We start from the raw sequence: 18,304 nt of genomic DNA, 5'->3' as shown, positions 1-18,304 counted from the left end.
GACTGAGAGTTATATAGCGGGAGGAGCAGGGTCCCCAGCAGCACAGAGTATATCAGGAGATGAGTGATGTGTCAGTGAGGACAGGGCTGCATGTGACAGGGGCAGTGACATGATGTGAGGAGGGGAATGGAGGCAGCAGGAAGCCACAGACTGAGAGTTATATAGTGGGAGGAGCAGGGTCCCCAGCAGCACAGAGTATATCAGGAGATGAGTGATGTGTCAGTGAGGACAGGGCTGCATGTGACAGGGGCAGTGACATGATGTGAGGAGGGGAATGGAGGCAGCAGGAAGCCACAGACTGAGAGTTATATAGTGGGAGGAGCTGGGTCCCCAGCAGCACAGAGTATATCAGGAGATTAGTGATGTGTCAGTGAGGACAGGGCTGCATGTGACAGGGGCAGTGACATGATGTGAGGAGGGGAATGGAGGCAGCAGGAAGCCACAGACTGAGAGTTATATAGTGGGAGGAGCAGGGTCCCCAGCAGCACAGAGTATATAAGGAGATGAGGGATGTGTCAGTGAGGACAGGGCTGCATGTGACAGGGGCGGTGACATGATGTGAGGAGGGGAAATGGAGGCAGCAGGAAGCCACAGGCTGAGAGTTATATAGTGGGAGGAGCAGGGTCCCCAGTAGCACAGAGTATATCAGGAGATGAGGGATGTGTCAGTGAGGACAGGGCTGCATGTGACAGGGGCAGTGACATGATGTGAGGAGGGGAATGGAGGAAGCAGGAAGCCACAGGCTGAGAGTTATATAGTAGGATGAGCAGGGTCCCCAGCAGCACAGAGTATATCAGGAGATGAGTGATGTGTCAGTGAGGACAGGGCTGCATGTGACAGGGGCAGTGACATGATGTGAGGAGGGGAATGGAGGCAGCAGGAAGCCACAGGCTGAGAGTTATATAGTGGGAGGAGCAGGGTGCCTCAGCAGCACAGAGTATATCAGGAGATGAGTGATGTGTCAGTGAGGACAGGGCTGCATGTGACAGGGGCAGTGACATGATGCGAGGAGGGGAATGGAGGCAGCAGGAAGCCACAGACTGAGACTCATATAGTGGGAGGAGCAGGGTCCTCAGCAGCACAGAGTGTATCAGGAGATGAGTGATGTGTCAGTTATGACAGGGCTGCATGTGACAGGGGCAGTGACATGATGTGAGGAGGGGAATGGAGGCAGCAGGAAGCCACAGACTGAGAGTTATATAGTGGGAGGAGCAGGGCTCCCAGCAGCACAGAGTATATCAGGAGAGGAGTGATGTGTCAGTGAGGACAGGGCTGCATGTGACAGGGGCAGTGACATGATGTGAGGAGGGGAATGGGGGCAGCAGGAAGCCACAGACTGAGAGTTATATAGTGGGAGGAGTAGGGTCCCCAGCAGCACAGAGTATATCAGATGAGTGATGTGTCAGTGAGGACAGAGCTGCATGTGACAGGGGCAGTGACATGATGTAAGGAGGGGAATGGAGGCAGCAGGAAGCCACAGACTGAGAGTTATATAGTGGGAGGAGCAGGGTCCCCAGCAGCACAGAGTATATCAGGAGATGAGTGATGTGTCAGTGAGGACAGGGCTGTATGTGACAGGGGCAGTGACATGATGTGAGGAGAGGAATGGAGGCAGCAGGAAGCCACAGACTGAGAGTTATATAGTGGGAGGAGCAGGGTCCCCAGCAGCACAGAGTATATCAGGAGATGAGTGATGTGTCAGTGAGGACAGGGCTGCATGTGACAGGGCAGTGACATGATGTGTGGAGGGGAATGGAGGCAGCAGGAAGCACATGCTGTATCAGTACAGTATCTATTTGTTCCTTCGGTATTTCTTGTATACAAGGTGCGAAATGCTAATAAACATGCGCACAAATTCAACAATCACAAATTACAGTATGTTGTTAATTATTAAATAGTAGTTACCAGCCCATCAAAATGACGGAACAACATAACAGTAATGTCTGCGCCGCCGTACAGAGCAACACTTGAATTGTTCTATGGGGCGCCATCTAGGGGCAGCCAAAGTGCAGAACACTTAAGTCCCCCCCATAGAGGTGAGGAGCAGCGTTAGCCTTTTATTATATAGGATATATAAAATAATATTTACATTTACATTGAAGGCGTTTCTGCCACATGCAAATGCCTGGCACGGAATAAAGGTTTATTGTTATTTTGAATCCTAAAAATCATACTGTGATTATCATACAAGTCATTAGGCACAGGACATGGCTGGGAGTACCGTCCCTTTCATTCATGTTGCTAGATCATCTTCAAAAGCCTCAGTACCGAAGAGAAAGTAGTAAAATCCCCTCTAATGATTTCTGCTGCTGTAAATGGAACATATTCTTTGGCACCTGTATATCCGTAACGTTGTTGACATGATTCCTTCTACCTGTATTGTTTGAGCTCATTATATGGCAATCATTAGCTGGCACTGTAATTACTGAGAAATAATTACACTCGGAAAGCAGAGGCAAATTAGTGAAAGTTGTACTTCTAGGAAACACAAATCTTCCAAGATAACAATTTGTATTGACGGGTTTTCCAAAGCTTAAAAGAACAAAATAAATGAATTAAATCCTTTGGTGGCTGGAAGAGGCGGTTGCATCAGGGTTGAGTCGTCACCATTATATAACAGAGGCTGCAACGAATAGATGGATAGATCATTTTTCTGGGTGTGGTATGGAAGGTAGACAGTAACTAGGTCGACCACTATTGGCCGACAGTAACTATGTCGACAGGGTCTTTAGTTCGACATGGTCTAGGTCGACAGGTCAAAAGGTCGACATGAGTTTTTTTGGGGTGTCGTTTTCTTCGTAGAGTGACCGGGAACCCCAATTAGTGCACCGTGTCCCCTCGCATGGCTTGCGAAGGTGCCTTACTTCGCTCGGCACAGATTACCGTTCCAATCATAGTCCACGTGGATCGTTACGTATGAAAAGGTTCAAAAATATAAAAAAACTGTGAAAAACGCATGTTGACCTTTTGACCTGTCGACCTAGAAACCCTGTCGACCTAGTTACTGTCGACCAATAGTTGTCGACCTAGAGACCGGATCCCCATTTTTCTCATGGCCTCTAGTACAAAAGAGGACATTATTCTATAGAAAAAGGAAACCTTCAAAACTTATGGCATATGTTTTATGTAATCTGTGCAGTTGTTATAATGCTAGATTTTTGAAAATACTGATTAATGATTCAGGTAAAACTATTATTGCTAGGCCCTATAATGGCAACATCACTATCTGACCGCTAAAGTCTCAAAGTCATTGTGGTCTAAACTGTCTTTTACTTTGGGTTATTTTAAATAATTTTAGTTTTAGTTACATGCACAAATACTATATTGGATCAATGCAAAATCCTCAGTTACTTGTACTGAATGTTCTTGTGGTGTTAGAATAATTGATATGATTCCTAGTTAATGTGTTGTAACATCTCTCCTGTTGTCATACTAACATGTCTATTGTCCTAAAGTTTCTCCTATTGAAACTTTCTCTGAAGTGTTTCCTGTTTTCGGTCATGTCCTTTGTTATATTTGTCTTCCAGGAATTTTGTTTTGTTCTTTTTTTTGTTTTGGATGGGCTCATTGTTCTGACTTTTCTTTTGTTGTTGGCTGGGCTTATTGTTCTGACCTTTCTCCTGTTGTTGGATGGACTCATTGTTCTGACCTTTCTCCCGTTGTTGGATGGTCTTATTGTTTTGACCTTTCTCCTGTTGTTGGATGGGCTCATTGTTCTAACCTTTCTTCCATTGTTGGATGGTCTCATTGTTCTGACCTTTCTAGCGTTGTTGGATGGGCTTATTGTTCTGACCTTTCTCCTGTTGTTGGATGGGCTCATTGTTCTAACCTTTCTTCCATTGTTGGATGGTCTCATTGTTCTGACCTTTCTAGCGTTGTTGGATGGTCTCATTGTTCTGACCTTTCTCCTGTTGTTGGCTGGGCTCATTGTTTTGACCTTTCTCCCGTTGTTAGATGGACTCATTGTTCTGACTTTTCTTTTGTTGTTGGCTGGGCTTATTGTTCCGACGTTTCTCTTGTTGTTGGATGGACTCATTGTTCTGACCTTTCTCCCGTTGTTGGATGGGCTTATTGTTTTGACATTTCTCCCGTTGTTGGATGGGCTCATTGTTCTGACCTTTCTTCCGTTGTTGGATGGTCTCATTGTTCTGACCTTTCTACCGTTGTTGGATGGGCTTATTGTTCTGACCTTTCTCCCGTTGTTAGATGGGCTCATTGTTCTGACCTTTCTCCAGTTGTTGGATGGGCTCATTGTTCTGACCTTTTTTCTCTCGTTGTTGAATGTGCTCATTAGTCTGACCTGTCTAATGTTGGATGGGCGCATTGTTCTGACATTTTTCCCATTGTTGGACGGACTCATTGTTATAACCTTTCTTCCAGTCTGTCACGATCCGGGTATCTGGACGCCATTTCTTACCCATCAGATGCCTCCTAAGGCTGGCTCAGCGCTCCAGGACCGGATTTCATCTGTTATCCTGATGTGTACATTCCTGTATCCTCTCCTGTCACTCTGGGACGCTGTCACAGTGGACGCCATATTACACCTGGCATGGCGTCTCCCGCGGCCTCCGCCGCCGTCCCTGAACTTCTGCATGCAGAGTGTCTGAGTGGCGATTACGTCAGCCGCGGCCTCCGCTGTGTCCGCGTGGTTGGATGTGCATCTGTCAGCCTGGCGCCTCCTGTCTCCGGTGGCCGGCGCCGCCATTACTGTTTTCATTACCACATGGATTACAAACCAAACTTCCCTCCAAGTGTCTGCATGGGCGCAGCCATCTTGGATTCTGTCAGCTGACCATTTCCACCAATCTGTTCTCAGTATTGATAATCTGCATAATTGCCTAGCCAATCCCTTCCTTGCTGCAGGTATAAATACACTGTGCCTGAGCAAGGAAGGCGTCAGTGCTTTGGTTGTCAAACCTAGTTCCTGTTTGTCTCTCTCCTGTGATTGTCTTCCAGGTTCCAGCTCCTGTCTCAAGACTTCCACCATAGAGACCCGCACCAGCATTCCACCTGCGGTGTAGCCTGACTCTCCAATCCATTGTGGATTCATCTGTTTCCAGCTACAACATTACCTGCTTCCAGCTCAGCTTCCAGCAGAGTACAGCTTCCCTTAAAGGGCCGGTGTCCTTTCTACACTTTACCACTCTCCACCGGTATTATTATTTCTCCGCTCTCAAGTTCTACATTTCAGTTCATATTTCATCGCTCCCAAGTTCATTTATTATTTAACTGGTTCCAGCCAGTATCCACTCCGTGCTAACAACAGTCTGGTTCCAGCCAGTATCCACAGCAGCTGTTTTATCTTCAGCAACCCAGCTTTTCCTGGAACACCAGCTGGCACAATCCTGGGTTATCTCCATTGCTACAGTCGGGCCTGGTAAGGACTTTCCATCTAGAAGATCATAAGAACTATCTCACACTACCAGTGCCCTGTGGCTCCTGCCATCCTGTAGTACCCAGGAACTGTATTTATTCTTTGCTGACTTTTACGTTTTCTTTTACTGCTGCTGTGTTGCGGAGTTGTCATAATAAACATCATTGACTTTTATCCAAGTTGTCGTGGTCACGCCTTCGGGCAGTTATTATTCATGTTACTTACATGTCCAGGGGTCTGATACAACCTCCCAGGTTCCGGTACATCTCAGCCCCTACAACTGAGGCTGCCTCCCGTCAGCTCAGGCCCTCAGTTGTGACAGTAAGCACTGACCTAATGAATCCAGCCGGAGACCAGGATCAAGCGGCCAGGCCGATGCAAGAACTGGCAGCCCGACTAGAACATCAGGAGGCTGCACAGGGCCACATCATCCGCTGTCTCCAGGATCTCTCTACTCGGCTGGATGGGATTCAGACAACTCTCCGTGGATCAGGCGCGTCTGGTGCGTCAACCACAGTGACTCCAGCTATAACCCCACCCACCTTACCCATTTCTGCTCCACGTCTTCATCTTCCAACGCCAGCAAAATTTGACGGATCTCCAAGATTCTGCAGGGGATTTCTCAACCAGTGTGAGATTCAGTTTGAGCTACAACCTGGCAATTTTCCCAGTGACCGTACAAAAATTGCCTACATTATTTCTCTTCTCAGTGGCTCAGCCCTTGATTGGGCATCACCGTTATGGGAGAGGTCCGACACCCTGCTATCTTCCTACACTGCCTTCGTGTCAACATTCAGGCGCATCTTCGACGAGCCAGGCCGGGTAACCTCAGCTTCATCCGAGATTCTCCGTTTACGCCAGGGGTCACGTACTGTAGGACAATATCTGATACAGTTCCAGATCCTGGCATCCGAACTGGCATGGAACGACGAGGCCCTGTATGCTGCATTCTGGCATGGCTTATCTGAGCATATTAAAGATGAGTTAGCTACCAGAGACTTACCTTCTAAGTTAGATGAGCTAATCTCACTCTGCACGAAAGTTGATTTACGTTTCAGAGAGAGAGCAACTGAGCGTGGAAGATCATCTGCTCCAAAATCTTCTGCTCCTCCTCCTCGTCAACTGTCACCATCTAAAGATGAGCCCATGCAACTTGGCCGTTCCCGTTTAACTCCTGCTGAGCGCCGAAGACGTCTCTCCGAGTTTCTCTGTCTCTATTGTGCAGCTCCGTCTCACACCATTAATGCCTGTCCCAAACGTCCGGGAAACTCCAAATCCTAGCTCGCCAAGGAGAGGGCCGGCTAGGAGTAATGATCTCCTCTCCATCTCCTCAAGATTGTAATCTCCCAGTCTCGCTTCAAGTTGCTCAACGTTATCGGAACGTCATTGCCCTCCTTGATTCCGGAGCAGCTGGGAACTTTATTACCGAAGCCTTTGTTAAACGGTGGTCCCTACCCACCGAGAGACTTCCTTCGTCCATTTCTTTAACTGCCGTGGATGGCAGCAAAATTTTTGATGCAGTTATTTCTTTAAGGACTCTACCAGTTCGTCTGAGAGTGGGAGTTCTTCATTCCGAACTTATTTCTTTTTTAGTGATTCCAAGAGCCACACATCCTGTGGTCCTGGGCCTTCCATGGCTCCGTCTTCACAATCCTACAATTGATTGGACGACTACGCAAATCCTGGCATGGGGTTCCTCCTGTGCTGAGACATGTTTGTTTAAAGTATTGCCTGTCTGTTCTTCCTCCCCCAGGTCGTCTGATGTTCCACCTCCTCCATATCAAGATTTCACGGATGTGTTCAGTAAAGCTTCTGCTGATATCCTTCCTCCTCATAGAGAATGGGACTGTCCGATTGATCTCGTTCCAGGGAAGGTTCCACCTCGAGGCCGAACTTATCCGTTGTCTCTGCCTGAGACGCATTCTATGGAGGAATATATTAAAGAGAACCTAGCAAAGGGGTTCATTCGACCTTCTTCTTCTCCAGCCGGCGTAGGCTTCTTTTTTGTAAAAAAGAAAGATGGTGGTCTGCGGCCGTGCATCGACTACAGAGGTTTGAACGACATTACCATCAAGAACCGTTATCCTTTACCCCTGATTACTGAGCTCTTTGACAGAGTTAGCGGAGCTACCATCTTTACAAAGCTGGACTTGCGAGGTGCATACAATCTCATCCGGATCCGTGAGGGTGACGAGTGGAAGACCGCCTTTAACACCCGTGACGGACATTATGAGTACCTCGTCATGCCCTTCGGATGGAGCAATGCTCCAGCTGTCTTCCAGCATTTTGTCAATGAGATCTTCAGAGACATTCTATACCGTCATGTCGTGGTCTATCTAGACGATATCCTCATTTTTGCCAACGATTTAGAGGAACATCGTTTTTGGGTTAAAGAGGTTCTGTCCCGTCTCCGTGTCAATCATCTCTATTGCAAATTAGAAAAATGCGTCTTTGAAGTCAAGTCCATTCCGTTTCTAGGGTACATTGTGTCCGGTTCCGGACTAGAGATGGATCCTGAGAAACTACAAGCAATCCAAAATTGGCCGGTACCCTTAACCCTCAAAGGGGTCCAGAGGTTCTTAGGGTTCGCCAACTATTACCGAAAGTTTATACGAGACTTTTCCACCATTGTGGCGCCTATTACTGCTTTCACTAAGAAGGGTGCTAACCCGTCCAAGTGGTCTGAAGAAGCCATGCAAGCATTTCATCTTTTAAAACAAAGGTTCATCTCTGCGCCTGTTCTGAAACAGCCTGACATCGACTCTCCTTTCATCTTAGAGGTGGATGCCTCCTCCGTTGGAGTAGGAGCGGTGTTATCTCAGAGGGCTAAAGATGGCCATTTACACCCTTGCAGTTTCTTCTCCCGGAAGTTCTCCCCAGCTGAGCGCAACTATGCCATTGGCGACCAGGAGTTGCTAGCCATCAAGCTCGCTCTAGAAGAGTGGAGGTATCTGTTGGAGGGAGCTTCTCATTCAATCACCATACTTACAGACCACAAGAACCTTTTATACCTGAAGGGCGCACAATGTCTCAACCCTCGTCAGGCCAGATGGGCACTTTTCTTTTCCAGGTTCGACTTTAAACTCCAGTTCTGTCCGGGCTCTCAGAATCGCAAGGCCGATGCCCTTTCCCGCTCATGGGAGCAAGAAAATGAGTCAGAGTCTTCAGACAAGCATCCTATTATAAATCCGTTGGCATTCTCCACGGTAGGGATGGACTCTACGCCCCCATCAGGGAAAAGTTTTGTGAAGCCGATGCTAAGGAAGAAGCTCATGCATTGGGCCCATGTTTCCCGTTTTGCCGGACATACAGGTATCCAAAAAACCCTGGAGTTTATCTCTAGGTCCTATTGGTGGCCAACTCTGAAAAAGGACGTCTTGGAGTTTATTGCATCTTGCCCAAAGTGTGCCCAACATAAAGTATCCCGCCAGTCGCCTGCGGGGCAACTGGTTCCACTATCCGTTCCCCGTCGACCATGGACCCACTTGTCGATGGATTTCATTACAGACTTACCCATGTGCAACAAGTTCAATACCATCTGGGTGGTAGTTGACCGGTTCACCAAGATGGCACACTTCATTCCTCTCACCGGTCTTCCGTCAGCTTCCAAGTTGGCTCAAGTATTCATACAAGAGATCTTCCGACTCCACGGTCTTCCTGAAGAAATTATCTCAGATCGAGGAGTTCAATTCACAGCCAAATTCTGGCGAAGTTTATGTCAAGTCCTCCAAGTCAAGCTAAAGTTTTCCACGGCTTACCATCCTCAGACCAATGGTCAAACCGAGAGGGTGAATCAGGACTTGGAGGCCTTCCTCCGCATCTATGTGTCCTCCTCTCAAGATGACTGGGTTCAATTACTTCCCTGGGCCGAGTTCTGTCATAACAACCAGTATCATTCTTCATCTGCTTCAACACCATTCTTCACTAACTTTGGATTCCACCCTAAAGTCCCTGAGTTCCAACCGCTTCCAGCAACTTCTGTTCCCGCAGTGGATATCACCTTGCATCAGTTTGCCAATATCTGGAAGAGCGTACGATCAGCTCTGCTCAAGGCATCGTTCAGGTACAAGAAGTTTGCGGATAAGAAGCGTCGAGCAGTTCCTGCTCTCAAGGTGGGTGATCGGGTATGGTTATCCACGAAGAATTTGAGGTTAAGAGTTCCCAGTATGAAGTTTGCACCTCGCTATATCGGTCCTTTCAAGATTGAACAAGTCATCAATCCTGTTGCTTACAGACTCCAGTTGCCTCCCTTCTTAAAAATACCCAGGACATTCCATGTTTCCCTGTTGAAACCGCTGATCTTGAATCGGTTTCATTCCTCACTTCCTCCAACTCCGAAAGTCCAAACTCAACGAGGCGTTGAGTATGAAGTGGCCAAGATCCTGGACTCACGTCACCGTTACGGTCAACTACAATATCTTATTGACTGGAAAGGTTATGGTCCTGAGGAACGTTCATGGACCAATGCTTCTGATGTCCATGCTCCTGCCTTGGTCCGGAGATTCCATTCCAAGTTTCCTCAAAAGCCAAAGAAGTGTCCTGGGGCCACTCCTAAAGGGGGGGGTGCTGTCACGATCCGGGTATCTGGACGCCATTTCTTACCCATCAGATGCCTCCTAAGGCTGGCTCAGCGCTCCAGGACCGGATTCCATCTGTTATCCTGATGTGTACATTCCTGTATCCTCTCCTGTCACTCTGGGACGCTGTCACAGTGGACGCCATATTACACCTGGCATGGCGTCTCCCGCGGCCTCCGCCGCTGTCCCTGAACTTCTGCATGCAGAGTGTCTGAGTGGCGATTACGTCAGCCGCGGCCTCCGCTGTGTCCGCGTGGTTGGATGTGCATCTGTCAGCCTGGCGCCTCCTGTCTCCGGTGGCCGGCGCCGCCATTACTGTTTTCATTACCACATGGATTACAAACCAAACTTCCCTCCAAGTGTCTGCATGGGCGCAGCCATCTTGGATTCTGTCAGCTGACCATTTCCACCAATCTGTTCTCAGTATTGATAATCTGCATAATTGCCTAGCCAATCCCTTCCTTGCTGCAGGTATAAATACACTGTGCCTGAGCAAGGAAGGCGTCAGTGCTTTGGTTGTCAAACCTAGTTCCTGTTTGTCTCTCTCCTGTGATTGTCTTCCAGGTTCCAGCTCCTGTCTCAAGACTTCCACCATAGAGACCCGCACCAGCATTCCACCTGCGGTGTAGCCTGACTCTCCAATCCATTGTGGATTCATCTGTTTCCAGCTACAACATTACCTGCTTCCAGCTCAGCTTCCAGCAGAGTACAGCTTCCCTTAAAGGGCCGGTGTCCTTTCTACACTTTACCACTCTCCACCGGTATTATTATTTCTCCGCTCTCAAGTTCTACATTTCAGTTCATATTTCATCGCTCCCAAGTTCATTTATTATTTAACTGGTTCCAGCCAGTATCCACTCCGTGCTAACAACAGTCTGGTTCCAGCCAGTATCCACAGCAGCTGTTTTATCTTCAGCAACCCAGCTTTTCCTGGAACACCAGCTGGCACAATCCTGGGTTATCTCCATTGCTACAGTCGGGCCTGGTAAGGACTTTCCATCTAGAAGATCATAAGAACTATCTCACACTACCAGTGCCCTGTGGCTCCTGCCATCCTGTAGTACCCAGGAACTGTATTTATTCTTTGCTGACTTTTACGTTTTCTTTTACTGCTGCTGTGTTGCGGAGTTGTCATAATAAACATCATTGACTTTTATCCAAGTTGTCGTGGTCACGCCTTCGGGCAGTTATTATTCATGTTACTTACATGTCCAGGGGTCTGATACAACCTCCCAGGTTCCGGTACATCTCAGCCCCTACAACTGAGGCTGCCTCCCGTCAGCTCAGGCCCTCAGTTGTGACACAGTCTTGGATAGGCTCATTGTTCTGATGTTTCTCCCATTGTTGGATGGACTCATTGTTCTGACCTTTCTCCTGTTGTTGGATGGATTTATTGTTCTGACCTTTCTTCTGTTGTTGAATGTCCTCATTGTTCTGACCTTTCTTCTGTTGTTGAATGTCCTCATTGTTCTGACCTTCCTCTATTTGTTGAATTGGCTCATTGTTCTGACCTTTCTCCTGTTGTTGGATGGGCCCATTGTTTTGACCTTCCTCCTGTTGTTGGATTGGCTCATTGTTCTGACCTTCCTCCTGTTGTTGGACCAGCTCATTGTTCTGACCTTCCTTCTGTTGCTGGATGGGCTCAATGTTATTACATTTCTCCCTTTATTTGATGGGCTCATTGTTCTGACCTTTCTCCTTTTGTTGAATGGGCTTATTGTTCTGACTTTTCTCTTGTTGTTGGATGGGCCCATTGTTCTGACCTTCCTCCTGTTGTTGGATGGGCTCATTGTTCTGACCTTCCTCCTGTTGTTGGACCGGCTCATTGTTCTGACCTTCCTCCTGTTGCTGGATAAGCTCAATGTTATTACATTTCTCCCTTTATTGGATGGGCTCATTGTTCTGACTTTTCTCCTTTTGTTGAATGGGCTCATTGTTCTGACTTTTCTCTTGTTGTTGGATTGGCTTATTGTTCTGACGTTTCTCTTGTTGGATTAGCTCATTGGTGTGATGTTTTTCCCATTGTTGGATGGGCTCATTGGTCTGATGTTTCTCCCATTGTTGGATGGGCTCATTGGTCTGACCTGTCTCACGTTGTTGGGTGGGCTCATTGTTCTGATCTTTCTCCCCTTGTTGGATGTGCTCGTTGTTCTGACGTTTGAAAATATGTTTATATAACCTTTTGGATTTTTTTCTTCTTTTACAGTAAGGCTCATTGGTCTGATGTTTCTCCCATTGTTGGATGGGCTCATTGGTCTGATGTTTCTCCCGTTGTTGGATGGGCTCATTGGTCTGACCTTTCTCTTGTTGAATGGGCTCATTGGTCTGATGTTTCTCCCGTTGTTGGATAGGCTCATTGGTCTGACCTTTCTCTTGTTGTTGGATGGGCTCATTGGTCTGATGTTTCTCCCATTGTTGGATGGGCTCATTAATCTGACCTGTCTCCCATTGTTGGGTGGGCTCATTGTTCTGATCTTTCTCCCCTTGTTGGATGGGCTCATTGTTCTGACCTTTCTCTTGTTGTTGGATGGGCTTATTGTTCCAACGTTTCTCTTGTTGGATGGGCTCATTGGTCTTATGTTTCTCCCATTGTTGGGTGGGCTCATTGTTCTGACCTGTCTACCGTTGTTGGATGGGCTCATTGGTCTGATGTTTCTCCCGTTGTTGGATGGGCTCATTGGTCTGACCTTTCTCTTGTTGTTGGATGGGCTCATTGGTCTGATGTTTCTCCCGTTGTTGGATAGGCTCAATGGTCTGACCTTTCTCTTGTTGTTGGATGGGCTCATTGGTCTGATGTTTCTCCCATTGTTGGATGGGCTCATTGGTCTGACCTGTCTCACGTTGTTGGGTGGGCTCATTGTTCTTATCTTTCTCCCCTTGTTGGATGTGCTCGTTGTTTTGACATTTGAAAATATGTTTTTCTTCTTTTACAGCAAGGGATTCTCAATTACACCTCAAAGAAGGGATAAAGGGACAGTTAGCGGAGGCCTCCTCAGCCACGTCCAAGGCTTACTGTGTTTACCGGAAAGAGATTGATCCAGACCTGGATCTGATGGGCCCCGGAGCTGACAATGGTGGAGGCGATGAGAAAACAGCGGAAGAGGCTGTCATAATGAGTCCTGTTATAGCAATCATGCAGCCAATCCTGAGGTTTCTCCAGCTGTTGTGTGAGAACCACAACCTCGGTCTGCAGGTACTGTCCATTCATTCTGATTTTTCATTCTGATTTTCCATTATGGAAATCTGCAGTCAATTTAAAATCAGCTGGTGAAATTATTACTCTAGGCTGCCCTGTCACTTATGATTAGGGATCAGGGACATTAAACATACAAACGCAAGAAAAGATTTACAACCTAGATTAGTGGTTCCCAAACTGTGTGTGTTGGGGCGCTTCAGGACACTTGCAGGGGTGCCTAGGATTGGTGGTCCAGGACCAATTCAAATCATATATGGTCAATGTAATAGGCAAAACCAGTGCTGGTGGCTAAACTAAAATACGTGGACAAACAGAAGCAGATCCTGTCCCTCACTACACAACTGAACCTAATGTTGACATATAAACACAATTTCTCTGACGTCCTAGTGGATGCTGGGAACTCCGAAAGGACCATGGGGAATAGCGGCTCCGCAGGAGACTGGGCACAAAAGTAAAAGCTTTAGGACTACCTGGTGTGCACTGGCTCCTCCCCCTATGACCCTCCTCCAAGCCTCAGTTAGATTTTTGTGCCCGAACGAGAAGGGTGCACACTAGGTGGTTCTCCTGAGCTGCTTAGTGAAAAAGTTTAAGTATAGGTTTTTTATTTTCAGTGAATCCTGCTGGCAACAGGTTCACTGCACCGAGGGACTAAGGGGAGAAGAAGCGAACTCACCTGCGTGCAGAGTGGATTGGGCTTCTTAGGCTACTGGACATTAGCTCCAGAGGGACGATCACAGGCCCAGCCATGGATGGGTCCCAGAGCCGCGCCGCCGGCCCCCTTACAGAGCCAGAAGACAGAAGAGGTCCGGGAAATCGGCGGCAGAAGACGTCCTGTCTTCAATAAGGTAGCGCACAGCACCGCAGCTGTGCGCCATTGCTCTCAGCACACTTCACACTCCGGTCACTGAGGGTGCAGGGCGCTGGGGGGGGGGCGCCCTGAGACGCAATAAAAACACCTTAGATGGCAAAAAATACATCACATATAGCTCCTGGGCTATATGGATGCATTTAACCCCTGCCAGTTTTTCCTTAAAAAAGCGGGAGAAAGGCCGCCGAGAAGGGGGCGGAGCCTATCTCCTCAGCACACTGGCGCCATTTTCCCTCACAGCTCCGTTGGAGGGAAGCTCCCTGACTCTCCCCTGCAGTCCTGCACTACAGAAACAGGGTAAAACAAGAGAGGGGGGGCACTAATTTGGCAGATAAATCAATACAGCAGCTATATAAGGGAAAAACACTTATATAAGGTTATCCCTGTATATATATAGCGCTCTGGTGTGTGCTGGCAAACTCTCCCTCTGTCTCCCCAAAGGGCTAGTGGGGTCCTGTCCTCTATCAGAGCATTCCCTGTGTGTGTGCTGTGTGTCGGTACGTTGTGTCGACATGTATGAGGAGGAAAATGGTATGGAGGCGGAGCAATTGCCTGTAATAGTGATGTCACCCCCTAGGGAGTCGACACCTGACTGGATGGTCTTATGGAAGGAATTACGTGATAGCGTCAGCACTTTACAAAAGACTGTTGACGACATGAGACAGCCGGCAAATCAGTTATTACCTGTACAGGCGTCTCAAACACCGTCAGGGGCTCTAAAGCGCCCGTTACCTCAGATGGTCGACACAGACCCAGACACGGACACTGACTCCAGTGTCGACGGTGAGGAAACAAACGTATTTTCCAGTAGGGCCACACGTTACATGATCACAGCAATGAAGGAGGTTTTGAACATTTCTGATACTACAAGTACCACAAAAAAGGGTATTATGTGGGGTGTGAAAAAACTACCCGTAGTTTTTCCTGAATCAGATGAATTAAATGAGGTGTGTGATGAAGCGTGGGTTTCCCCCGATAAAAAACTGCTAATTTCTAAAAAAATTATTGGCATTATACCCTTTCCCGCCAGAGGTTAGGGCGCGTTGGGAAACAACCCCTAGGGTAGATAAGGCGCTCACACGCTTATCAAAACAAGTGGCGTTACCGTCTCCTGATACGGCCGCCCTCAAGGAACCAGCTGATAGGAAGCTGGAAAATATCCTAAAAAGTATATACACACATACTGGTATTATACTGCGACCAGCAATCGCCTCAGCCTGGATGTGCAGTGCTGGGGTGGCTTGGTCGGATTCCCTGACTGAAAATATTGATACCCTGGACAGGGACAGTATATTATTGACTATAGAGCATTTAAAGGATGCATTTCTATATATGCGAGATGCACAGAGGGATATTTGCACTCTGGCATCAAGAGTAAGTGCGCTGTCCATTTCTGCCAGAAGAGGACGCGACAGTGGTCAGGTGATGCGGATTCCAAACGGCATATGGAAGTATTGCCGTATAAAGGGGAGGAGTTATTTGGGGTCGGTCTATCGGACCTGGTGGCCACGGCAACGGCTGGGAAATCCACCTTTTTACCCCAGGTCACCTCTCAGCAGAAAAAGACACCGTCTTTTCAGGCTCAGTCCTTTCGTCCCCATAAGGGCAAGCGGGCAAAAGGCCACTCATATCTGCCCCGGGGCAGAGGAAGGGGAAAAAGACTGCAGCAGGCAGCCTCTTCCCAGGAACAGAAGCCCTCCCCCGCTTCTGCCAAGTCCTCAGCATGACGCTGGGGCCTTACAAGCGGACTCAGGCACGGTGGGGGCCCGTCTCAAGAATTTCAGCGCGCAGTGGGCTCACTCGCAAGTGGACCCCTGGATCCTGCAGGTAGTATCTCAGGGGTACAAGTTGGAATTCGAGACGTCTCCCCCTCGCCGGTTCCTGAAGTCTGCTTTACCAACGTCTCCCTCCGACAGGGAGGCGGTATTGGAAGCCATTCACAAGCTGTATTCCCAGCAGGTGATAATCAAGGTACCCCTCCTACAACAGGGAAAGGGGTATTATTCCACGCTGTTTGTGGTACCGAAGCCAGACGGCTCGGTGAGACCTATTTTAAATCTGAAATCCTTGAACACTTACATACAAAGGTTCAAATTCAAGATGGAGTCACTCAGAGCAGTGATAGCGAACCTGGAAGAAGGGGACTATATGGTGTCTCTGGACATCAAGGATGCTTACCTCCATGTCCCAATTTGCCCTTCTCACCAAGGGTACCTCAGGTTTGTGGTACAGAACTGTCACTATCAGTTTCAGACGCTGCCGTTTGGATTGTCCACGGCACCCCGGGTCTTTACCAAGGTAATGGCCGAAATGATGATTCTTCTTCTTCGAAGAAAAGACGTCTTAATTATCCCTTACTTGGACGATCTCCTGATAAGGGCAAGGTCCAGGGAACAGTTAGAGGTCGGAGTAGCACTATCTCAAGTAGTACTACGACAGCACGGGTGGATTCTAAATATTCCAAAATCGCAGCTGATTCCGACGACACGTCTGCTGTTCCTAGGGATGATTCTGGACACAGTCCAGAAAAAGGTGTTTCTCCCGGAGGAGAAAGCCAAGGAGTTATCCGAGCTAGTCAGGAACCTCCTAAAACCAGGCCAAGTGTCAGTGCATCAATGCACAAGGGTCCTGGGAAAAATGGTGGCTTCTTACGAAGCGATTCCATTCGGCAGATTCCACGCAAGAACTTTTCAGTGGGATCTGCTGGACAAATGGTCCGGATCGCATCTTCAGATGCATCAGCGGATAACCCTGTCTCCAAGGACAAGGGTGTCTCTCCTGTGGTGGTTGCAGAGTGCTCATCTTCTAGAGGGCCGCAGATTCGGCATTCAGGACTGGGTCCTGGTGACCACGGATGCCAGCCTGAGAGGCTGGGGAGCAGTCACACAGGGAAGAAATTTCCAGGGCTTGTGGTCAAGCATGGAAACGTCATTTCACATAAATATCCTGGAACTAAGGGCCATTTACAATGCCCTAAGTCAAGCAAGGCCTCTGCTTCAGGGTCAGCCGGTGTTGATCCAGTCGGACAACATCACGGCAGTCGCCCACGTAAACAGACAGGGCGGCACAAGAAGCAGGAGGGCAATGACGGAAGTTGCAAGGATTCTTCGCTGGGCGGAAAATCATGTGATAGCACTGTCAGCAGTGTTCATTCTGGGAGTGGACAACTGGGAAGCAGACTTCCTCAGCAGACACGACCTCCACCCGGGGGAGTGGGGACTTCACCCAGAAGTCTTCCACATGATTGTGAACCGTTGGGAAAAACCAAAGGTGGACATGATGGCGTCCCGCCTCAACAAAAAACTAGACAGATATTGCGCCAGGTCAAGGGACCCTCAGGCAATAGCTGTGGACGCTCTGGTAACACCGTGGGTGTACCAGTCAGTGTATGTGTTCCCTCCTCTGCCTCTCATACCCAAGGTACTGAGAATCATAAGAAGGAGAGGAGTAAGGACTATACTCGTGGCTCCGGATTGGCCAAGAAGGACTTGGTACCCGGAACTTCAAGAGATGCTCACGGAGGACCCGTGGCCTCTACCTCTAAGAAAGGACCTGCTCCAGCAGGGACCCTGTCTGTTCCAAGACTTACCGCGGCTGCGTTTGACGGCATGGCGGTTGAACGCCGGATCCTGAAGGAAAAAGGCATTCCGGATGAAGTCATCCCTACCCTGATCAAAGCCAGGAAGGATGTAACTGTGCAACATTATCACCGTATTTGGCGTAATTATGTTGCGTGGTGTGAGGCCAGGAAGGCCCCTACAGAGGAATTTCAACTGGGTCGTTTCCTGCATTTCCTGCAAACAGGACTGTCTATGGGCCTAAAATTAGGATCCATTAAGGTTCAAATTTCGGCCCTGTCGATTTTCTTCCAGAAAGAACTAGCTTCAGTTCCTGAAGTTCAGACATTTGTCAAGGGGGTACTGCATATACAGCCTCCTTTTGTGCCTCCAGTGGCACCTTGGGATCTCAATGTAGTTTTGGGGTTCCTAAAATCACATTGGTTTGAACCACTCACCACTGTGGACTTAAAATATCTCACATGGAAAGTGGTAATGCTGTTAGCCCTGGCTTCAGCCAGGCGTGTCTCAGAATTGGCGGCTTTATCCTATAAAAGCCCTTACCTAATTTTTCATACGGACAGGGCAGAATTGAGGACTCGTCCTCAATTTCTCCCTAAGGTGGTTTCAGCGTTTCACTTAAACCAGCCTATTGTGGTACCTGCGGCTACTAGGGACTTGGAGGATTCCAAGTTGCTGGACGTAGTCAGGGCCCTGAAAATATATGTTTCC

General features: G+C 48.3%; 1 protein-coding gene across 4 annotated transcripts in view; it reads left to right on the top strand.

Moving 5' to 3' along the window:
* Positions 1-18,304, top strand: part of ITPR2 (inositol 1,4,5-trisphosphate receptor type 2) — a 490,021-nt gene that overhangs the window by 291,088 nt on the left and 180,629 nt on the right. For all 4 annotated transcript variants that reach the window (XM_063929104.1, XM_063929105.1, XM_063929106.1 and 1 more), the window contains one exon: positions 12,885-13,144. In XM_063929104.1, the coding sequence (XP_063785174.1) occupies positions 12,885-13,144 (260 nt within the window). The remainder of the gene's footprint in view (positions 1-12,884; positions 13,145-18,304) is intronic.

The sequence above is a fragment of the Pseudophryne corroboree genome, chromosome 6 (assembly GCF_028390025.1).
Source record: "Pseudophryne corroboree isolate aPseCor3 chromosome 6, aPseCor3.hap2, whole genome shotgun sequence".
NCBI lineage: Eukaryota > Metazoa > Chordata > Amphibia > Anura > Myobatrachidae > Pseudophryne > Pseudophryne corroboree.
Note: the sequence above shows the minus strand (reverse complement) of the source record. Positions and strands in the feature narration are given on the sequence as shown.